Source organism: Hypanus sabinus, chromosome 1 (genome assembly GCF_030144855.1).
Source record: "Hypanus sabinus isolate sHypSab1 chromosome 1, sHypSab1.hap1, whole genome shotgun sequence".
NCBI classification, from domain to species: domain Eukaryota; kingdom Metazoa; phylum Chordata; class Chondrichthyes; order Myliobatiformes; family Dasyatidae; genus Hypanus; species Hypanus sabinus.
In genome coordinates, this window is record NC_082706.1 from 138,337,612 (window position 1) to 138,362,519 (window position 24,908).

A 24,908-nucleotide genomic window follows, 5' to 3' on the forward strand; every position below is an offset into this window, starting at 1 on the left:
ACCATATCCAAGACATCTCATCCCTAGCAGCGCAGCGCTTACTTGGCTTTGGAGAGTCAGCCTAGATTCCTGGCTCATCACTCTGCAGTAGGAATTAAACACACAAACCTTCTGATTCAGAGGTAAGTGTGATACCAAAGACAAGCTGAAAGAAGCAGCAAATCCATAAAGCAGGACCAACCAATCATCCAAGAGTTGGAGCAAACGGAGAACAAAGAATAAATCAACTCTGTATGATGTTTTCTCTATCGCAAATATTTTGTCCTTTCACTATAGTCAAATTACCTGTTCGGAAATTTTAGTTTCTGTAACAAAACTGCGAATGTTCCGATCCCAGATCAGACTCTGAGCACATTCTGCGGGAAGTCCTTTAAGAGATAACTCCTTTTCTTTTTCCAGATCTACAATGCAAGGGGAAGATCATTACAGTAAACATGTGTTAGTCACATAATCAGAATGCACACAGATCCCACACCTTGTAGATTTACATTATTTCCAAAATCAAGTAACAAAACCATGGGGATACAAAACTGAAAGCTGGGGAAAGGAAGAGTGGGAAGCAAAAAAAAGAGTAGCAAGATGATTTGTAGTTGCTTTGTTTCCTAATTAAAGCAGTATAGAGAATGTTGTAACAGGATTATCTAAAATTGTGCTTATCTTGCACTTTGTTTTCTTCCTGGAAACAAAGACGATTTTTAATTTCTTATGAACAACCACAAATACACTTCATCTGCAGCAGAATGAGGGAATTCCTACAGCAGTCATAAAAGAGAACAAAAAAAAAACAAATCAAAGTTAACAATCTAGGAAAAAATCACAACTCAAAACCACCTAATGTAACAGTTAAACAGGCCGAGTCAGTAAACACACGATTACAGAGGAATCCATAAAGCACTGAGGTCACCTCTGAAAGGAATTCAGAATAGGTGGCTGGAGGCATCTTCATAAATTCAACAGGTACCTGTGTTGTCCACTGAATTCAACCCTTGCTCAGTGCCCCATCTGATAAGTTTTTTTAAATATAGGAAGGATTCTAAAGCAAAAGCTCAAACCCAAGGACCCACAATCTCCTATTCAAGTTTAAGACAAGTGCTTGCTGCTCTGTCAAATGTTTACATCATAATGGTTTAGTTAACATATGGGTACATTTGAAGTGGGTGTTGCCTAATTTTTTTTACTCCCAGGCTTAATGAAGTCAGATAAACCAAACAGAAAGATATTAAATATTGGAAGTATGATTGCTCAGGATTTTGGAGTCAAATGCTAGTTATAAATCAAATTGACGTAATTAAACTAGATTTGTTTAATTAAATTTAATTAATTTAACTAGTAACTGATTTGTTTACCACAGGCATAACCTGACCTACTCACTGTTTCCAGCATTTTCATTTTTTATATCAAAACCAGTAAATGTGGCATGTTTGACCTTACCTTTTCATAGGTCCTGCACACATCGATGTGAAACAAAATGATAAGAATGAAAACGAGATAGAATTGCACAGCACTAATAAAGCAGAAAATATGTCCAAAACATTTGCTCCAATGACATAGCTGGATAAAATTTGATGACAAACAAAATTCTGATATTAGAAGGGGTGATAAAAAGACTGGTCAAAGATGCATGTTTTAAAGATAACATGAGGAGAGAAGCATAAATCTAGGTTTTCCTTAATATGTTCAAAAGTACTGCATTATCTTCCATGATTATAATGAACATTACAAAAGCACTCCATCTGAGATAACGGCTGAGGTTATTATACAGTGAGTGTGTGTGTGTATGTGTGCGCTGCGCACACAGATGTGCAAAGAAAAAGTGAAAAATTCTTTGTGGGTTTCTGCTGCAAAGCTGCCAGAAAAGCTGTGTGTAATGAAAAACACTTTCCAAATATCTACATTTTGCTTTGGTGAAATTTTCCTGTGTTGCTATGGCAGAACCAAAATATCATTCACTGTATTTAAATTAAGTGCTCATTAAGTGATTATTTTAAAGGAAGAGTTGCAAAATATGGAACCAAATAAAAGGTGGAAAAATCAGGGTGAGGATATAAAGGAACATCATGGCAATGAGAGCACAACTTCAACAATTAAAATTACTCATGTGTTAAGCAGCTCATCTAGCAAAAAGCAACCAATTAAATGTGGAACACATACACCAAAACTGTGTGATGTGCAGGGAAGTTCAACATAACATGTCATCTGGATACTCTGATGCCAGTTTAGATCTACGCAACATGTCAATCGCTGCAAATTTCTTGTTGCAAATACTGTTCAGCACCAAGATGGCCTTGCCAGGATTCAAACCTGGAACATCTGTATGAAGAACAGAGGCTCTCGCTGAGCACAAGACCAGTGAAATGTGCCTAAATATTTGCTGTTACTGAGATCATCATAATCTAAGACCCAAGGACAGAATCAGAAATCAGGTTTATTATCATCAGCATGTAACGTGAAATTTGTTAACTTAGCAGCAGAAATTCAATGTAATCCATAATTTAGCAGAGAGACAAAAAAAGTAAATCAATTACATATGTTGAATAGATTTTTAAAAAGTCCAAAAACATAAATACTGTTTATTTAAAAAAAAGGTGAGGTAGTGTCCAAAGATTCAATGTCCATTTAAGAATCAGATGGTAGAGGGGAAAAAGCTATTCCTGAATCGCTGAGTGTGTGCCTTCAAGTTTCTGTACCTCCTACCTGATGGTAACAGTGAGTAAAGGGTCTGCCCTGGGTGCTGGAGGTCCTTACTAATAGATGCTGCCTTTCTGAGACACTGCTCCTTAAAGATGTCCTGGGTACTTTGTAGGCTAGTGCCCAAGATGGAGCTGATTAGACTATTTACAAACTTCTGCAGCTTCTTTTGGTCCTGTGCAGTAGCCCCTCCATACCAGACAGTGGTGATGCAGCCTGTCAGAATGCTCTCCACAGTACAACTATAGAAGTTTTTGAGTGTACTTGTTGACATGCCAAATCTCTTCAAACTCCTAACAAAGTATAGCTGCTGTCTTGCCTTCTTTATAACTACATCGATATGTTGGGACCAGGTTAGATCCTCAGAGATCTTGACACCCAGGAGCTTGAAGCTGCTCACTCTCTCCACTTCTGATCCCTCTGTGAGGATTGGTATGTGTTCCTTCGTCTTACCCTTCCTGAGGTCCACAATCTGCTCTTTTGTCTTACTGATGTTGAGTGTCAGGTTGTTGCTGCAGCACCGCTCCACTAGTTGGCATATCTCATTCCTGTACATCCTCCCATCACCACCCGAGACTCTACCATCATCAGCAAATTTATAGATGGTATTTGAGCTATGCCTAGCTACACAATCATATGTATAGAGAGTAGAGCAGTGGGCTAAGCACACACCCCTGAAGTGCACCAGTGTTGATAGTCAGCGAGGAGGATATGTTATTACCAATATGCACAGATTGTGGTCTTCCAGTTAGGAAGTTGAGGATCCAATTGCAGAGGCAGACAGAGGCCCAGGTTCTGCAATTTCTCAATCAGGATTGTGGGAATGATGGAGTTAAATGCTGAGCTACAGTCAATGAACAACATCCTGATACAGGTGTTTGTGTTGTCCAGGTGGTCTAAAGCCATGTGGAGAGCCACTGAGATTGCATCTGCCATTGATCTATTGCAGCGATAGGCAAATTGCAATGGGTACAGGTCCTTGCTGAGGCAGGAATTCAGTCTAGTCATGACCAACCTCTCAAAGCAATTCATCACTGTAGGTGTGAGTGATACCGGGCAATCATCATTAAGGCAGCCCACATTATCCATCTTGGACATTGGTATAATTGTTGCCTTTTTGAAGCGAATGGAAACTTCAGCCCATAGCAGTGAGAGGTTGAAAATGTCCTTGAATACTCCTGCTAGTTGGTTGGCACAAGTATTCAGAGCCTTACCAAGTACTCTATCGGGACTTTCTGCCTTGCAAGGGTTCACTATCTTTAAAGACAGCCTAACATCGGCCTCTGAGACGGAGATCACAGGATCATCAGGTGCAGTAGGGATCTTCACAGCTGTAGTTGTGTTCTCACTTTCAAAGTGTGCATAGAAGGCGTTGAGTTCATCTGGTAGTGAAGCATCGCTGTCATTCATGCTATTGGGTTTCACTTTGTAGGAAGTAAAGTGTGCCAGAGTTGCCATGCATCTGATGTCGCCACCAACCTCGTTCAAAATGATCTCTTCACCCTTGAAATAGCCCTCCCCCAAATCATACCTGGTTTCCTGGCACAGGCCTGGGTCACCAGACTTGAATGCCACAGATCTAGCCTTCAGCAGATAATGTATCTCCTGGTTCATCCACGGATTTTGGTTTGGGAATGTACAGCAAGTCTTTGTGGGCACACACTCATCCACACAGGTTTTAGTGAAGTCAGTAACAACTGCAGCAAATGCATCCACGATTGAAATGAATACGGTCCAGTACATGATTCAAAGCAGTCCTGTAGGCACTCCTGTGCTTCCCTTGTTGATGGTAGTTGCTTCATGATTTTTCCAGACTGGCCTGGTTAAAATCCACCAAAACGATGGTGATGGTGTTAGGGGTGCGTAATTTTGTGCATGTTAATCCCATTACCCAGGTCATCTAAAGCCTGCTTGACATTGGCCTGAGGCGAAATGTAAACTGCTATCAAAATGACCCCAGAGAACACCCATGGTGATATTCCAGGTCTGGTGAGCAGAATTGGGACTGCACTGATATATTTGTGCACCAAGAAGAGCCGATCATGAGGCATACTCCTCCACCTTTGCTTTTGAGAGACTCTATAGATCTATCCTGACAGTGTATAGTAAACCTGTCGATCTGGATTGCTGCAACCAGTCCAGAAGGGATTAACCAGGATTCTATGAAACAAACGACACAAGTGGTCCTAATGCCCCTCTGATTTAGCACCCTAGCTCTGAGATCATCAATTTTATTCACCAGAGACTGCATGTTCGCCAGCAAGATAGTCAGTATGGGGAGTTAAAAACCCTGTTTCCTTAAACACACTTGTAACCCCAATCTACCTCTGAGGCGCTTCCTCCGTGGGCGCTTCCGACCACAATCGGTGTTGTTTCCATCAGTTTTAAGCAGTGATAGTTCATTTAAATGGATTAAGACATCTTTGTTAACTGTACTGACCTTGGAAGCAGACGTGCTTTTTAGCTGCATCAGGCTGAAATGGAAATATTGAATCATATCCATTGAGAGTACTGCTGCTACTCGAGTGGTGCTTAGGCACCCCGGAAGTAAAACCGTGAGTAACAACACATTTACATAATGCTTTTAGGCATTTATCCAAGCAGTAACTTCCCAAACTAATTCCCTACTCTACATACAAGCATATAACCATCACTGGCAGCAACTGACTAGTCCATCCAACCTATCTCATACAAACCTGGATACCTAACCCTGTACAATGTGAGTTCCACTGTAGCCAGAAACTTCACATTCCCTCTTTAAGGAATATCGCAAAGTATCACTTGTTGCCTGAGCCGGCAGGCAACAGTCTCTGTGAAGTCTGGCTTGGCATCTAACCAAGTTCAGCATTTGTAAGGCATCTAAGCTTGACTCCTGATATTCCTTCAAATATTTTGTTTAAATAGCTGATCTGCAGAAATGTAACCTAATTTCCATTTGTTATAAATCTTGAGCATGTTGCTCCAAGTCTAAGCTCCTCTAAACTTAAAAGAACCTAACTTGCTGACCCTGAGAGGAAATGGTCATGGATACAATTACAACATTTGAGAGACATTATTATAGACACATGGAGGTGAGGGGCTTGAAGGGTTAAGCACCAAATGCTGACAATTGGGACTAGCAGGGAGGATACTGTAATTGGCATGGATCAGTTCAGCCATTTCCATTAAGGCTGATTTATACTTATGCGTAAGGGCCATGCCATAGCGAGCATGCGTTGGTGTGCGCCAAAACGCTAGTTGACGGTGGGGTTTCTATGCCACTGTGTTGAGTTTCTTTGTGAGAGACATGGACGAGGAAATGCATTTCAAACATTTTTGCATGTTGGCAGGTAGATTTGACGATTTGGTTCATCTATTTTGCTTCGATATACAGACATGGCAGAGAAGAAGCAACTGGAAATGCGTCAAAGGAAATGTGATACTATCAAGTGGACCAATCACAGTTGTTGCGGTCTGCATTGCTGCGCCGTGTGAGTTACTTTTTTGGGGAGGTGCAAGTCACCCTATAGCATACGGTACGCGGTATCTACGGCGTAGATGTGATGCACAAGTATAAATCAGCCATTACTCTTTGATTCCTCCTGGGTCACTAAACAGGGAATTAATCTCATGCCCTGCCATTCACAGAATCATTGACATATTCAGCTTGGAAACAGGTCATTCAACCACACTAACCAGTGGGCAGCCATTGAAAGCTGGAAGTGATCCTATCTTCCAGCATCTAGCTCATACTCTTCCATGCACAAATTATATAAACGTTCGTCTTGTGGCGGCCCACTCGCGGGACTCGAACCGCCATCGGGAGCCAAGGGCAGGCACGCAGTAGCGCGTTTGGAACTACCCATTTGGGGCGGACCTTCTGGGGACAGTCTGACATCACGTCCGCACCGTGGGTCACAGGGTCCCATGGGAGGGGAGATCTAAGCACGTGATTTTGAATCAGTAAAGGCATTCCAAGTTCAGCTCTCTCCGCCTCTGTGTGTTCCTTTAGTAGCGCGTTGCGCGTGACTACATTGGTGACCCCGACGTTCCAGACGGCATCTGGAGCCGGCGACTCAGCGACCAGCCATGAGTTCGAGCAACTCGCACAGCGCAGTCTCTCTGAAGCTCCCGACTTTCTGGGTCACTCAGCCCCACGTTTGATTCGAGCAGGCTGAGGCCCAGTTCAATGTCAGAGACATTACAGCCTACGCCACGCAATACTACTACGTGGTCAGTGAGACCAGGAGACGGCAGGCCAGATCATCGACTTCCTACGCCAGCCACTAATGGAGGACAGGTACACTAAGCTTAAGGCACTCCTGATCTGTACCTTCAAACTCTCCCACCGTGAACGGGCCATGTGGCTCCTACACATGGACGGCCTGGGCGACTGCACGCCATCTGAACTCATGAACGATATGCTGGCGCTCATGGACGGCCATAAGCTGTGCCTTTTATTTGAACAATTGTTCCTCGAGCATATACCAGAAGACATTCGCCTCCTCCTTGTGAGTGAGGATTTCAGTGACCCACGCAGGGTCGCGGCTAAAGCAAACAATCTTTGGCAGAGCAAGCAACATGAAGCAGCCTCCAGTGACCTAGCCACGATCGCATGCCCCAAAGCCCAGGCCCCACAACCGAAGCCATCGAGACCCACGGGGAAAAAAGACATAAGTTTGGAACAATGGTGTTTCCATCACCAAAGATGGGGCTCAAGCGCGCACCGCTGCCGTCCACCATGTGCTTTTCTGGGTAACGCCGGGGCCAGCCATCGCTAATGGCTACGACAGCTGGCCACCAAGACAGCCTCCTGTACCTCTGGGACCGACACTCCGGGCAGTGCTTCCTGGTAGACACCAGGGCCGAAGTCAGCGTACTCCTCCACTTGATTGTGGACACTTGCAACGCGGTCCCAGGCCCCGAACTCACCGCTGCAAAGGGCACCAGTATTCAGACATACGGCCCGCAAACTATCTCACTGCATTTCGGGTCCAGCTGTTTCACTTGGACTTACACTTTGGCAGCGATGTCAGACACTACTAGGGGCAGATTTCCTACGAGCCAAATGCCTCCTGGTCGACCTAAAAGGTCAGAGTTTGGTCCACGCCAAGACGTTCCAGACTTTACAGCTCGGAGAAGCCAAGCTACCGGCCCTCCACCTGGATTCCGTGACCCTCTTGGTGTTGGCAGAATCCCCCTCAGTCGCCCCGCAGTTCTCCACGGCTGACCCCAAGCATGGCGTGCTGCACCACATCCCCACGCAAGAACAGCCACTGCACGCCCGAGCAGGCTTGCCTGTCATCTACCTTGCAGTCTGATCCTTCACTTACTGACCTGGTGCTCCGGTTCCCACCCCCTGCAAAACTAGTTTAAACTCTCCTGAGCAGCATTAGCAAAACCTCCTGGCCAGGATATTGGTTCCCCATCAGTTCAGGTTCAACCCTTGTACAGAGATTCCCCTTTCCGAGAAAAGGTTCCAATGATCCAAGAACGTGAAACCCTGCCCCTGCACCATCTCCTCAGCCACTTATTCATCTGTGTTATCACCCCATTCCTACCTGCACTAGCCCATGGTAATGGGAGTAACACGGAGATCACTACCTTGGAAGTCCCTCTCTTCAATCTCTTTCCTAACTCTATGTACTCACTGCGTAGGAACTCTTCCCCTTTTCTGCCTATGTCATTGATGCCAATATTCACCACGACCTCTGGTTGTTTACCGTCCTCCTTGAGAATATCCTGCAGCAACTCCAATACATCCTGGACCCTAGCACCCAGGAGGCAACACACCATCCCGGTGTCTCTTTTGTGGCCAAAGAATTTCTTTTCTGTCTCCCTAACTATCAAGTCCCCTGTAACTACTATGGGGAAGTTTCCTGCAGTGTACCCTATCTAACTCTCAGAAATTTTATATACATCAATCGTGTCCCTCTTAACAATCTCCACCCCCACCCCCTGCAGGAGAACAGAACCAGCATCTCCAGTCTCTCCTTCTAGGTGAGCTGCTCCATCTAAGGAGACATTCTGATGAATTTCTATGTACCTTCTCTAGCACTTTCACATCCTCCACTCCCCACTCTGAAACCATCCCAAAGCCTCAGAATAATTTTTGCTGAATCTGCCATATCCATCTATTAAAGATCACTCCTTAAAATAATCTTGTAAAATTATTTTTATTCATTTGTTTGTGATGCTTTTCCATGTTTATAAGATTATGAAAGGCATAGACAGACAGCTGGTATCTTTCCTTCAGAGTCAGAATGTCTGAGACTAGAGGACATGCATTTAAGGTGTGTTTCAATTAAGTCTCCTCTCACTCCTCTGAAATAGTAGAAATAAGGCTAGCCTGAACAACCTTTCCTCAATAAGTCTAGTAAAACTTTGTCTGTGCTCATATTTACTCGCTGCACATTCATATTAGCCTTCTCATCATTGAGATAATATTTTTCTTTATTTCTTCTGCCAAACTGGATAATTTCACATCTTCCTGCATTATATTTAGTTGCTAAATCTTCACCCACTTATTAATATGCTTCCACTCCACCATCAAATTTCTAATAATCCATGACTACTAACTTGTTATTCCTTCTTTATGTGTTATTTATCTTTATAAGTTATGATAATTTTATGTCTTTGCATTACTGCTGCTATAAATTAACACATTTTACATCATTCAGTTTGCAGTGATAATAAATCAGATTATCTTTATTCCTTTGTAGCCTCCTACCTTTGTGAAATCAGCTAATTCAACAACTAGAACTGGCAACCCAATTACTTCCATTCTAAACAAAACTAGAGTAGTTGTTGTTGTCATCACTAAACAGCCATGACTTTGTGTAATGAACTGTTGACTTTTCCAAACAAAACTAATATGTGCTTTAGTTAAGGGTGAAAGGGAAGAATTGGATTAAAAAATTTTTGTTAAAAGCATTGATTTATGTCGTGCCAATCAATGGATAAAGCACTTCACAAAACCATTCTTGCAATGGTCTGCATTTCCTTGAAAGAATGAATAGAGAAATTCCATGAAACACATACCTCTAAATTTTTAATCTAACCTATTGAAGAAAGCAAATATATACTGTATGCAAAATGAGCATGCTCACCACTGACCCTATCACTATAACCATCTATTCCTATCTCTCCAGTATTTACCCAGCTTCCCTCAGATGGATCCATGTAAAAGTCTGATCTATTCCTTGTGGAAATGAATTCCACAGTTGTTATAATGACCGAAAGCTGAAAAATATTCTGAATGACTGAGATTTGCTCTGCAGTGTTACCATGGGTGCTACCTTTAAACTTTGATGGGTCAGCCAGTGCTGTGGTTCTTTTCTCGGGTAGGTTTAGTCGAGGATCCCTCACAGTAAGTCCAAGTACAGACCCTGTTGAAATTTCTGCTGGTGAAGCAATACCTTAAAAACATAAAAAAAGCACAAAATGGTGGAAGTACTGGTTACTGACAAGAATCACTTTACAGAATAGTGGCAGGAAAGAAGTTGATGTCCTCAGACGACAAATTTTCAAGGCGACAATCAGATATCCTAAAAGATTTCATGTTCAATTAATCCGACAGATACAAGTCCAAAAAGAGTTAAATCTAAAGATGCCAACAGCTAGGTTTGGTGCCTGTGAGAAGTATTCACCCCCACCCCCACCCCGGAAGTTTTCAGGTTTTATTGTTTTATAACATTGAGTCACAATGGATTTAATTTGGTTTTTTTGGCACCAGTCAATAGAAAAATATTCTTACATGTCAAAGTGAAAACAGATTTCTACAAAGTGACCTAAATCAATCACAAATATAAAACACAAAATAATTGATTGCGTAAGTATTCACTCCCTTTTATTATGATACTGTGGCGGCTCTTTTCCTAGCGTATGCGAACCGACTCACAATTAGATAGCCTACGGGGGTTTGCGAGCACAGAGCTTTGGAGCCTCTTCGCCATGGGGGGCCGGTTGACAGAGGCTTAAAAGTGAGGCTGAAGTTTTCGAATAAAGTTTTTCCTTCGACTGCAGTTACCGACTCCGTGTCGTAATTTTAGCGCTGTTTGTAGCACACCGCTACAATTGGTGACCCCGACGGTCCAAACGATTTTTGGACCAGAAATGACCGACGCCGCCTCTGTTCATGCGGTTTCGTTGAAACTGCCGGGTTTCTGGACACAGCGCCCGGACCTATGGTTCCAGCAAGCCGAAGCCCAATTCCACGTTCGCCAGATCACCTCAGAAGACACCCGCTACTACTACGTGGTGGGCTCCCTCGACCAGGACACAGCTGCCCGGGTCGCGGAGTTCGTACAGTCGCCCCCGGCAGACGGCAAGTACACGGAATTCAAAGCCCTGCTCCTCAGGACTTTCGGACTCTCTCGGCGCGAGCGGGCTGCCCGTTTACTGCACCTGGATGGCTTGGGAGACAGACCCCCATCGGCTTTAATGAATGAGATGTTGTCTCTGGCCGGAGGACACAAGCCCTGCCTCATGTTTGAGCAGGCATTCCTGGAGCAGCTGCCCGAGGACATACGCCTGCTGCTGTCCGACGCGGATTTCAGTGACCCCTGGAAGGTGGCAGCCCGGGCGGACTTGCTGTGGAACGCCAAAAAGGTGAGCGGGGCGCCCATCGCACGGATCTCCCAGCCCCACTCCCGGCAGCAAACCAGTCCAGGCCCGGCCGCAGAGCCCACTAACCCCCGGCCCAATGACCACTGGTGCTTCTACCACCAGCGGTGGGGCGCAGAAGTCCGCCGTTGCCGCCCGCCCTGCAAGTTCCCGGGAAACGCCAGGGCCAGCCGCCGCTGATGGCTACGGCGGCTGGCCATCGGGATAGCCTCCTGTATGTGTGGGATAGCAGGTCGGGACGCCGCTTTTTGGTCGATACTGGGGCTGAGGTCAGCGTTTTACCTCCGACAAGTTACGACACTCGCAGCAGGGCACCGGGTCCCCCCCTGAGGGCCGTGAATGGCAGCACAGTAAGGACCTATGGCACCCGTCAGGTGCAGCTACAGTTCGGCCCCAGCCAGTTCACGTGGGACTTCACACTGGCCGCCGTAGCCCAACCGCTTCTGGGTGCGGATTTTTTGCGAGCTCACAGCCTGCTGGTTGACCTGCCCAGGAAGAGACTGGTACACGCCGAGACCTTTCAGACGTTCTCCCTGGGCGCGGCCCAGTTGCCAGCCCCTCACCTCGGCTCCATCACGCTGTCCGACAACGACTTCACCAGGGTCCTGGCGGAGTTCCCATCGGTTCTGGCACCGCAGTTCACAGCAGCCATGCCCAGGCACGGCGTACAGCACCACATCCCGACACAGGGACCACCCCTCCATGCCCGTGCTCGGCGGCTTCCCCCGGACAAGCTCCGACTGGCGAAGGAGGAGTTCCAGAGAATGGAGGAATTGGGGATCATCCGGCGGTCCGACAGCCCCTGGGCTTCCCCCCTGCACATGGTGCCCAAAGCGACGGGGGGCTGGAGACCGTGCGGCGACTACCGCAGGCTGAACGAGGCTACCACACCGGACCGCTACCCTGTGCCGCACATTCAGGACTTTGCGGCAAACCTGCACGGCGCCCGGATCTTCTCCAAGGTCGACCTTGTCCGAGGGTACCATCAAATCCCGATGCATCCTGACGACGTCCCCAAGACGGCTCTCATCACCCCGTTTGGCCTCTTCGAGTTCCTCCGCATGCCGTTCGGCCTGAAGAATGCCGCACAGACGTTCCAGCGGTTAATGGACGCGGTGGGACGGGACCTGGACTTCGCGTTCATCTATTTGGATGACATCCTCATAGCCAGCAGCAGTCGTCAGGAGCATCTGTCCCACCTCCGTCAACTCTGCGCCCGACTGAGTGAGTACGGTCTTACAATCAACCCTGCCAAATGCCAGTTCGGACTTGATACCATTGACTTCCTGGGCCACAGGATTACTAAAGACGGGGCAACCCCTCTGCCCGCTAAGGTAGATGCGGTCCGCCACTTCCCCCGACCCACCACGGTCAAAGGCCTTCAGGAATTCGTAGGTATGGTCAATTTCTACCGCCGCTTCCTCCCTTCAGCTGCCCGGATCATGCGCCCCCTGTTCGCCCTGATGTCGGGTCCGAGCAAGGACATTACCTGGGACGAGGAGTCCGCCGCCGCTTTCGTTCAAACGAAGGAAGCTTTGGCTGACGCCGCAATGCTAGTACATCCCAGAATGGACACCCCTACCGCCCTCACAGTGGACGCATCAAACACGGCAGTCGGTGGGGTGCTGGAGCAGCTCATCGCAGGTCGCTGGCAACCCCTGGCGTTTTTCAGCAAACACCTGCGGCCACCCGAGCTCAAGTACAGTGCTTTTGACCGGGAACTGTTGGCGCTCTACCTGGCAATCCGGCATTTCAGGTACTTCCTAGAAGGTCGGCCCTTCACCGCGTTCACGGACCACAAACCGCTTACCTTTGCGTTTACGAAGGCATCCGACCCCTGGTCATCCCGCCAGCAACGCCACCTGTCCTACATCTCTGAATACACAACGGATGTCCAGCACGTCTCGGGTAAGGACAATGTCGTGGCGGATGCGCTCTCTCGCCCTACCGTTCATGCCCTTTCCCAAGGGGTAGACTTTGAGGCACTGGCAGAGGCACAGCAGGTAGATGAGGAGATTCCGAGTTACAGGACTGCAGTCTCTGGTTTGCAGCTCCAGGACTTCCCCGTGGGCCCAGGTGAGAGGACCCTACTCTGTGACGTCGCCACCAACCAGCCCCGTCCGGTCGTCCCCGCAGCCTGGCGGCGACGTGTTTTCGACTCCATTCATAACTTGGCGCATCCCTCCATCCGGACAACTGTCCGGATGGTTTCCAGCAGGTTCGTTTGGCACGGACTCCGCAAACAGGTCAGTGAATGGGCCAGGACGTGCATGCACTGCCAGACGGCCAAGGTTCAGCGGCACACCAAAGCACCACCGCAGCAGTTCCATCCCGCCCACCGGCGTTTCGACCACATTCATGTGGATATCGTGGGCCCCCTGCCAGTGTCGCGCGGAGCGCGTTACCTCCTGACTATCGTGGACCGGTTCACAAGATGGCCAGAGGCGGTCCCGCTCACCGACACCACCTCCGAATCTTGCGCCCGAGCCCTGATCGCCACCTGGATATCCCGCTTTGGTGTACCAGCCCACATTACCTCCGACAGAGGCGCCCAGTTCACCTCCAGCCTGTGGTCAGCTATGGCCAGCCTTTTGGGGACTCAGCTGCACCACACCACTGCCTACCACCCACAGTCGAACGGGCTAGTGGAGCGTTTCCACCGTCACCTGAAGTCGGCCCTCATGGCCCGCCTGCGAGGAGCCAACTGGGCGGACGAGCTTCCCTGGGTCCTTCTCGGCATCCGCACAGCGCCCAAGGACGACCTGCACGCCTCGTCGGCCGAGTTGGTATACGGCGCGCCCCTGGCCGTCCCCGGGGAGTTCCTACCAGCCCCGAGGGGGCAAGAGGAAGAACCCGCTGCAGTCCTGGGCAGACTTCGCGAGAAGCTCGGTAACCTGGCCCCCATACCCACTTCACAGCATGGGCGGCACCCGACCTGCGTACCCAAAGACCTACGGAACTGTAAGTTTGTGTTTGTACGAAGGGGCGGGCATCGGCCACCGCTGCAGCGGCCATACGAGGGGCCGTTTACGGTGCTCCGGAACAACGGGTCCACGTTCGTGCTGGACGTTGGGGGGAAGGAGGAGGTTTTCACGGTGGACCGCCTCAAGCCGGCCCATGTGGACCTGGCGCAACCGGCCGAGTTTCCGGCGCCTCGGCGCAGAGGCCGACCTCCCAAGCAGGTTCTGGCCCAGGCTGTGGACATTGGGGGGTGTATCGCCGGTTCTGGGGGGGGGTTATGTGGCGGCTCTTTTCCTAGCGTATGCGAACCGACTCACAATTAGATAGCCTACGGGGGTTTGCGAGCACAGAGCTTTGGAGCCTCTTCGCCATGGGGGGCCGGTTGACAGAGGCTTAAAAGTGAGGCTGAAGTTTTCGAATAAAGTTTTTCCTTCGACTGCAGTTACCGACTCCGTGTCGTAATTTTAGCGCTGTTTGTAGCACACCGCTACAATACTAAATCATCACATGAGCAGATAATTGGTTTTAGAATTCGTTAACTTGAGATCTGTTCTTGGAGATCTGTGTGCAGTCAAGATGTTTCAATCGACTGCTGTAAAAATACACCTATATCTGGAAGGTCCAACAGCTGCTAAGTCAGTATCTGGCAAAAACTGCACCATGAAGACAAAAGAACACACCAAGCAACTCTGCAAAAAGGTTATTGAAAAGCACAAGTCAGGAGATGGATACAAGAAAAATTTCAAGTCACTGAATATCCCTTGGAGTAGTTAATTCAATCATCAAGGAAAGGAGATGGCATAACTGTATATCTGTCTAGAACAGTCCATTCTCAAAGATTGGGTGACTGTGCAAGAAGGGGACCAGTGAGGATGGCCTCAAAGAGACCTATGACAACTCTGGATGACTTCAGTGGCTAAGATGGGAGAGACTGCACATACAACAACTGTTGCCTGGCTGCTTCACCAGTCACAGCTTTATGGGAGAGTGGCAAAGAGGAAGCCACTGTTGAAAACGACTCACATAAAATCTTGGCCAGACTTTACCAGAAGGCACGTGGGAGACTCTGAACTCAGCTGGAAGAAGGTTCTATAGTCTGACGAAACCAAAATTGTGCTTTTTGGCCATCAGACTAAATGCTACGTTTGGCATAAGCCAAACACCACACATCATCGAAGCGTAGTGGTGGCTGCATCATGCTGTGGAATGTTTCACTGCAGCAGACCCTGGAAGGCTGTGTAGGTAGAGGGAAAAATGAATGCAGCAAAATACAGGGAAATCATGAAGGTAAACCTGGCAGTCTGCAAGAGAACTGCAACTTGGGAGAAGATTTGTTTTCCAGCAGGACAATGACCCCAAGTATAAAGCCAAAGCTACACAGGATGGGCTTAAAAACAACAAAGTTAATGTCCTGGAATAGCCAAGTTGGAGTTCAGACCTCAATTCAATAGAGAATTTATAGCTGTACTTGAAAAGGGCTGTTCATTCATGATTCCCATGCAATCTAACAGAGTTTGAGCAGTTTTGTAAAGAAGAATGGGGAAAAATTGCACTGTCCAGATGTGTAAAGCTGATAGAGATGTTCCACACAGACTCAAGGCTGTAATTGCCGCCAAAGGCGCATCTACTAAATACTGATGTGAAGGGGGTGAATACTGATGCAATCAATGATTTTGTGTTTTATATTTGTAATTAATTTAGATCACTTTGTAGAGATCTGTTTTTACTTTGACACGAAAGTCTTTTTCCATTGATCAGTATCAAAAAAAAAGCCAAATTAAATCCAATGTGATTCAATGCTGTAAAACAATAAAGCATGAAAATTTCCACAGGGCGGTGAATATTTTTTAGAGGCACTGCATGTAACTATAAATATAATTATTTGCTTCAGTGATGTTATTACCTTGCCTTTTGTTATAAACTAGCCTAACAATTTTTTGATACAAAGCCTCGAATCATATTCTATTTTAATGTTAAGTTAGCAAGAAGATGCTCACTAGCAACAAAGACAAACTCATATCTAAAATTATCATTGCCTAATTCACACAAATGTCATTGGCTTGATTCTAAGTCACCCACCAGAAAGTAACTGAAGGAAATCCCCTTGACGATTATGAAGGGCCACGTCCTCAGATTTCCTGCAATATTGTGACCACCAGCAGGGCAAAGCTCTTGTTTCTGTCGCTTCTGTCACTTCAGAATTCTAAGGACAGTTTCAAGACAAGATCATTTTAGTAAATGAAAACAAAACAGTAACACGAGTATAGCAAACAATGCCAGAAGAACAAACTATTAGAAATACTCCCAAGATAACATTTCACAATGACAACCATCATGCCCACTTCAAGAAAAATAACATATCTTTTATTGCATTAGCTGCTCTCATTAACATTACAAAATGTTGTAAGGTACCGCTCAAGAACATTACAAAAACAATATTTGACAAGTAACCACAAAATAGTTATTAGAATATGTGTAAAGCAATGTCTTAAAGCAGGAAAAAAAAGGGGGTATGAAAAGGAATTCTGAGGGTTTGTTGCAGTAATTAAATTCATGAACACAAGTAGAAAAAGTGATGAGATCTTGTAAGTTAATTTTAATTAGTTAAAAAGAGATTAAATAGCACTTTAACAGATAGTGGTGAAAGGGGGATTGAAAAAAGGGTAAAACTTTAAAAATTAAGTTGTTGTTTAACTGGGGAAAGTGCAAGCTAGCAAGTACAAAGGGACAACAGGCAAGAGAGAAGCAAGGACAACAGAATTTTTCCAGTTACCTTCCCTCCAGTATTAATTCTAATGCAAGGGCTTGACTAAAAGCATCAATTTCTCATTTTCTAATCCATTTACACCCCTCCACCACCACACAAATACTATAGAAATGCTGTTCCACCTGCAATTTCTTGTATTTACATACAAATGGAAATTGTCAATGCTCTCACACAATGCAGTGAGGATAGCATTTAATATTAAAGAAAAAGGTTATCAAATCTCACAGATAGTGAGAAAACCAAAAGGTTCATGAGGAAATCAGTTTTACACAGCAAGAGCTTAGGATCTGAAATCCTCTTCTCTGGTGACACTGGAGCCAGATTCAATTGTACTACTCTAAAGGAAAGTAGGTGAGTAAAGACTAGGCAAGACCACTGGAGAAGGCACCAAGCTGGTGCTGAGTGGAAATGGAAACCAGAGGTCTATGAGCTGGTCCTCACCAGGGGATCAGAGGTGGAGAAAGTCAGCAACTTTAAAATCAGAATCAGGTTTATTATCACTGGCATGTGACGTGAAGTTTGTTAACTTAGCACCAGCAGCAGTTCAATGCAATATATAATCTAGCAGAGAGAGAAAAAATAATAAAATAAAGCATAATAATAAATAAACAAGTGAATCAATTATGTATATTGAATAGATTTTAAAAAGTGCAAAAACATAAATACTATATATTAAAAAAAGTGAGCTAGTGTTCAAAGCTTCAATTTCCATTTAGGAATCAGATGGCAGAGGGGAAGAAGCTGTTCCTGAATCGCTGAGTTTGTGCCTTCAGGCTTCTGTACCTCTTACCTGATGGTAACAGTGAGGAAAGGGCATGCCCTGGGTGCTGGAAGTCCTTAATAATGAGCATTGCCTTTCTAAGACTTGGCAGTACCTGGGTACTTTATAGGCTAATAACCAAGATGGAGCTGACTAGATTTACAACCTTCTGCAGCTTCTTTTGGTCCTGTGCAGTAGTCCCTCCATACCAGAGTGATTCACGCTGTCAGAATGCTCTCCACAGTACAAATATAGAAGATTCTGAATGTATTTGTTGACATGCCAAATCTCTTCAAACTCCTAATGAAGTATAGCCGCTGTCTTGCCTTCTTTCCAACTATATCTGTATGTTGGGACCAGGTCAGATCCTCCGAGATTTTGACACACAGGAACTTGAAGCTGCTCACTCTCTCCACTTCTGATTTCTCCATGAGGATTGGTATGTGTTCCTTTGTCTTACCCTTCCTGAGGTCCACAATCAGCTCTTTTGTCTTACTGACGTTGAGTGCCAGGTTGTTGCTGCGGCACCATTCCACTAGTTGGCATATCTCACTCCTGTATGCCCTCTTGTCACTACCTGAAATTCTACCAACAATGGTTGTATTGTCAGCAAATTTATAGATGATGTTTGAGCTATGCCTAACCACACAGTCATGTGTACATAGAGTACAGCAGTGGGCTAAGCACACCCCCAGGAGGTGCACCAGTGTTGGATCATCAACGAGGAGGATATGTTATCACCAATCTGCACAGATTGTAGTCTTCTGGTTAGGAAGTCAAGGATCCAATTGCAGAGGGAGGTACAGAGGCCCAGGTTCTGCATCTTCTCAATCAGGATTGTGGGAATGATGGTATTAAATGCTGAGCTATAGTCAATGAATAGCATCCTGACATAGGTGTTTGTGTTATCCAGGTAGTCTAAAGCCACGTGGACAGTCATTGAGATTGCGCCTAACATTGATCTATTGTGGCGTTAGAAAATTGCAATGGGTCCAGGTCCTTGCTGAGGCAGGAGTTCAGTCTAGTCATGACCAAGCTCTCAAAGTTTTTCATCACTGTCCACGTGAGTGCTATCGGACGATAGTCATTAAGGCATTCAATTACTCAGTGTTAGCATTTCAGAGGACCTCTCCTGGGCCCAGTGCATAAGTACAATTACAAAGAGAGGATTCAGCATGACGTTTAAAACACTGACAAACTTCTATAGATGATTGGTAGAGAGTATATTAACTGGTTGCATCACTGCCTGATATGGAAACACCATTGCCCTTGAATGGGAAATCCTACAAAAAGTTGTGGATATGGTTAAGTCCATCATTGAGCATATCTACATGGGAGTGTTGCTGCAGGAGAGCAGAATCCACTATCAGGGACCCTCACCACCCAGATCATGCTCTATTCTCAGTGCTGCCAATAGGAAGGTGTACAGGACCCTCAGGACTCACAGCACCATATTCAGGAAAGGTTAGTAGCCCTCAATCATCAGGCTCCTGAACCAGAGGGGATAAGTGAAGATAACTTCATTTATCTGTAAAGGGTTTCTTATGTTACTGCGTATGTTAATCAAAATGGCTTGTTTGTTTGTTAAAAGTAAGAATGCTTCTTTGTTATGCTAACTGGAGAGAGACTACTTTCTCTTGCAGCTTGTTTGGGTTATGATAACCGATAATGGGAATTGTATTCATTTGTTAACCAATTGGGATAGACGTTATTCTCTCTTGTGGGTCTGTGAACTGTGGTTTCGCGGATTTTTGGGGAGTTGGAGAGGAGATCGCGAGGAAGGTGGATGGTGCTGGAGGTGCTGCTGGTCGATCACCAAGGATGGTCCCAGGCGCGTGGGTCATGGAGGTCGGAGAAGATCGAATAGTGGACCGAAAACTTCGATGGTTGAGCTCCAACGATTTGTGCACTAATTGACTGAACCCTGATAAGTTCTGGCACCTTTTCTTTCCCTTCTTTTCTTTCATATATATTGTATCACTATTAATCACTTAGTTCTAGTAAGATTTATAAAGTGTATTCTGTAAACGTACATGGTGTGCGGTTTGATATTGTGTGCATTTCACAGCATCCACGTATACGGGAGGCGCAGTCTGGCGGGTGGACAAGAATTTCTCCTAGACATACACCAGCCGATTGTGTGAGCATTACATACCTCATCAATGATTTGTTCCCACGACCCATGGACTCACTTTCAAGGATTGTTGGTCATGGTCTCGACATTTATTGCTAATTTATTTATTATTTCTTCTCTCTCCCCCCCCTTTCTTTTTGTATTTGCACATCGTTGTCTTTCACTGATTATATTATGATTATTGGATTTATTGAGTATGCCCACAAGAAAATGTACCGTATATGGCGATATACATGTACTTTGATAAAAAATTTACTTTGACATGGACCCTCAAAGGACCCTATAACCACCTTCTGAGATGTAACTACTTTGATTCTTAGGACTTGAAATCCTTAAGGTTAATGGTTAAATAATTATGCTAAAATTTGAATGGGCAGAAGTGGGGCTTAATTACAGTATGGCCAGATTAAAAGTCACGGCTAAGGCACAGTGAATTTATTTTTTAGGACAGAATTAGTCAATTTTGATAATAGTTTGACAGAAATGCCACTGTGTAGCTGTTGGCAATGTTTAGTAAAAAGGTCAGTGCACATTTTTACCAGAGGTTACACCACTGGAAATGACGACTGGAATTCATTACATAATTTTTACTGGTTATGATGTAAATCATCAATGCTAGAAATATAATAAACGCAGAGAATGCTGGAAATGCTCAGAAAGTCAGGTCAGGTCTGTGAGAAGACCTATAACATTAACTCTTTCTCTTCTCACAATTGCTAGAAGATCAGCTAAGTATTTCCAGTAATCTTATACTTATGTGAATAATGTTTTGACTTCTTTGGTCAGTGAGTTTCTTTCTTGTGAACACTATTATTGCCGAGAGGATGAAAATTAGTCTTTCAAACGCATTGCACAGGAATTGGGCCCTCAGGATAGGACCATCCTCATGGAATACTTCCAAATATTATCTATACAATAGGGCTACCTTATATTCTACAATTCATACAATTTAAAATATTCATGGAAATACTTTAAATAGACATCTCCATTTCACATTTGAGGGACAAGTAAACAGGTGGCTAAAGCTGCAAGGGTGCATTTGCTAATCCCACAGCTATTGCCTATTTTCTAATTACATAGGTGGCTATTTGACCCACTAAACATACACCACCTTTCAAAGCAATCTCATCAACTCACTCACCATCTATTTCCTTGTAATTCTCTCTTACATGTTAATCAACTACCCACTGATTACCCCATCACTCACCTATATTGGGGATAACAGAGTAATCAATTAACCTACCAACTAGCAGGTCTTTGGATATGGGAGGAATATGGGGCACCAATGGGGTCAAAGAACATAAGACCATAAGACATAGGAGCAGAATTAGGCCATCTGGCCCATCGAGTCTGCTCTGCCATACGATCGTGGCTGATCATTTTTATCTGTCTCCTCCTCAACCCCAATTCCTGGCCTTCTCCCTATAAACTTTGACGACATGTCCAATCAAGAACCTATCAATCTCTGCCTTAAATACACCCAATGACCTGGCCTTCATAACTGCATGTGGCAACGAATTCCACAAATTCACCACCCTTTGACTAAAAAAACAATTTCTGCATCTCTGTTTTGAAAGGGAGACTCTCTATCCTGAGGCTGTACCCTCTTGGCCTAGACTTTCCCACCGTGGGAAACATTCTTTCCACATCTACTCTGATGCAGACAGCACTCTAGGTTAAAGAGGAGGAGGTGCTTGCTGTCTTGAGGCAAACCAGAGTAGATAAATCCCCAGGACCTGACAGGGTATTCCCTCGGACTGTGAAGGAGACTAGTGCAGAAATTGCAGGGGCCCTGGCAGAAATATTTAAAATGTCAATATTCATGGGTCAGGTGCCGGAGGATTGGAGAATAGCTCATGTAGTTCCGTTGTTTAAAAAAGGCTAAAAAAGTAAGCCGGGAAATTTTAGGCCGGTAAGTATGACATTGGTAGTAGGTAAATTATTGGAAGGAATAATAAGAGATAGGATCTACAAGTATTTGGATAGACAGGGACATAGTAGAAAAAGTCAGCATGGCTTTGGGCATGGTAGGTCACGTTTAGCCAATCTATTAAGAGTTTTTTGAGGAAGTTACCAGGAAAGTGGATGAAGGGAAGGCAGTGGATGTTGTATACATGGACTTCAGTAAGGTCTTTGACAAGGTCCCGCATGGGAGGTTAGTTAGGAAGATTCAGTCACTAGGTATACATGGTGAGGTAGTAAATTGGATTAGACATTGGCTCAATGGAAGAAGCCAGAGAGTGGTAGTGGAGGATTGCTACTCTGAGTGGAGGCCTGTGACTAGTGGTGTGCCACAGATTTCAGTGCTGGGTCGGTCCATTGTTATTTGTAATCTATATCAATGATCTGGATAATAATATGGCAAATTGGATCAGCAAATTTGCTGATGATACAAAGATTGGGGGCGTAGTGGACAGTGAGGAAGGTTTTCAAAACTTGCAGAGGGATTTGGACCAGTTGGAGGAATGGGCTGAAAGATGGCAGGTGGAGTTTAATGTGGACAGGTGTGAGGTATTGCACTTCGGAAGGTCAAACCAAGGCAGAACATACAAGGTAAATGGTAGGACACTGAGGAGTGCAGTAGAACAGAGGGATCTGAGAGTACAGATACATAATTCCTTAAAAATGGCGTCACAAATAGGGTTGTAAAGAGAGCTTTTGGTACATTGGCCTTTATAAATCAAAGTATTGAGTATAAGAATTGGAATGTAACAGTGAGGTTGTATAAGACATTGGTGAGACAGAATTTGGAGTATTGTGTGCAGTTTTGGTCACCTAATTACAGGAAGGATATTAATAAAGGTTGAAAGAGTGCAGAGAAGGTTTACAAGGATATTGCTGGGACTTGAGAAACTGAGTTACAGAGAAAGGTTGAATAGGTTAGGACTTTATTCCCTGGAGCGTAGGAGAATGGGGGTGATTTGATAGAGGTGTATAAAATTATGATAGGTATAGATAGAGTGAATGCGAACAGGCTTTTGCCACAGAGGCCAGGGGAGAAAAAAACCAAAGGTCATGGGTTAAGGGTGAAGGGGGAAAAGTTTAGAGGGAACATTAGGGGGGACTTCTTCATGCAAAGAGTGGTGGGAGTGTGGAATGAGCTGCCAGATGAAGTGGTGAATGCGGGCTCACTTTTGACATTTAAAAAAAACTTGGACAGCTATAAGGATGGGAGAGGTTTGGAGGAATATGGTCCAGGTGCAGGTCAGTGGGACTAAGCAGAAAAATGGTTCGGCACAGCCAAGAAGGGCCACAAGGCCTGTTTCTGTGCTGTAATGTTCTATGGTTCTATGGAAGACAGCATCGAACACAGGTCACATAACTGTGAGATGTCACTCCAACATGCTGCATTGCTGTGCCACACCCTGGAGCAAGAGGTAGCAATACAAACTGTTTTCTGGGATGAACATCATGAAATGAAAGTTAATCTCACAAAATGTAGGTAGTTATTACTTTAAATAATTAATCAACTAAACAAACTACATTTGAGATGATTCGGGACAAGTTATTACCACCCTTAATTTAAATGCACAGATCAGGATACCGGTATAAGAAATATTCAATTGCTCCTAGTAAGGAGCTTTACAAACAAAGGGTTGAACTTCAAATGGAACATAGTTTATTACTTACATCCTCGATTGAAAATCAATTAATGAAAACTAAATCTGATTTTTATATACATAGTGATAAATCTGGTAAACTGTTAGCTAGTCAATTGAAGAATGCTCTGGTTAAACGTCAAATCACTAAGATTGGTCAGCAGAATGGGAATCTGACAGTTAATCCTGATGAGATAAATAAGGCATTTCAAGATTTCTATACCTCCCTGTATCAATCTGAATTTCCTCAAGATTATAATTCCATGTCTGAGTTTCTTGGAAAATTAAATTTTCCAAGGTTATCATCTGATGATCTTTTGATATTGGATACTCCTATTACGGATGTAGAAATTAAGGGGGCTATTTCCTCAATGAATTCTGGGAAAGCACCGGGTCCAGATGGTTATACAGTTGAATTTTTTAAATTTTTTTCCGCTACTCTTTCCCCTTGGTTAGGTAAGGTTTTTGAGGAGGCCATTAGATTAGGGAATTTGCCACAATCTTTTTATAGAGCTTCCATTTCTCTAATATTGAAGAAAGATAAAGACCCTACTAATTGTGCTTCTTATAGACCTATATCTTTATTGAATGTAGACTCCAAGATTTTTTCTAAGTTACTGGCATCTAGATTGGAGAAGGTATTACCCAAAATTATTTCAGATGATCAAACTGGCTTTATTAAAAATCGTTATTCTTTTTTTAACATTAGGAGATTGTTGAATATTGTTTATACTCCCTCACATGATACTTCAGAATGCGTGATTTCATTAGATGCGGAGAAAGCATTTGACAGAGTTGAATGGCCTTACTTATTTAATGTGTTGGAGAAGTTTAATTTTAGTCCGATATTTATATCATGGATTAAATTGATTTATCATACTCCAGTAGCCTCAGTGGTTATCAATAATCAAAGATCTCCCTTTTTTCGCCTATTTCGGGGCACTAGACAGGGATGTCCTCTTAGTCCATTACTATTTAACATTGCCTTAGAACCTTTGGCAATTGCCATCAGACAATCACAGGATATTTTGGGTATTAATCGTGGGACAGCTATTCATAAGTTATCTTTGTATGCAGATGATTTATTTCTAACCCGGAGAAATCCATTCCAGCAGTTTTATCATTATTGGCTCAATTTAGTGAGTTTTCTGGGTATAAGTTAAATCTTAATAAAAGTGAACTGTTTCCATTGAATAAACGGGTCCCAATTTATGGAAATTTACCCTTTAAATTAGTTAATGACTCTTTTACTTATTTAGGGATCAAAATCACAAAAAACCATAAAGATTTATTTAGATTTAATTTTTTACCCTTAATTGATCAGATTAAAGGTTTGTTTACTAAGTGGTCACCTTTGTCTCTATCCCTAATAGGTAGGATTAATGCTATTAAGAT

General features: G+C 44.5%; 1 protein-coding gene across 2 annotated transcripts in view; it reads right to left on the reverse strand.

Annotated features, from left to right (window-relative positions):
- The window catches only part of pop1 (POP1 homolog, ribonuclease P/MRP subunit), an 81,371-nt gene that overhangs the window by 16,880 nt on the left and 39,583 nt on the right, over positions 1 to 24,908 (reverse strand). For both annotated transcript variants that reach the window (XM_059977003.1, XM_059976994.1), the window contains exons 11-13: positions 16,333 to 16,456; positions 9,966 to 10,085; positions 286 to 401 (exon numbers count right to left, since the gene is read on the reverse strand). In XM_059977003.1, the coding sequence (XP_059832986.1) occupies positions 286 to 401; positions 9,966 to 10,085; positions 16,333 to 16,456 (360 nt within the window). The remainder of the gene's footprint in view (positions 1 to 285; positions 402 to 9,965; positions 10,086 to 16,332; positions 16,457 to 24,908) is intronic.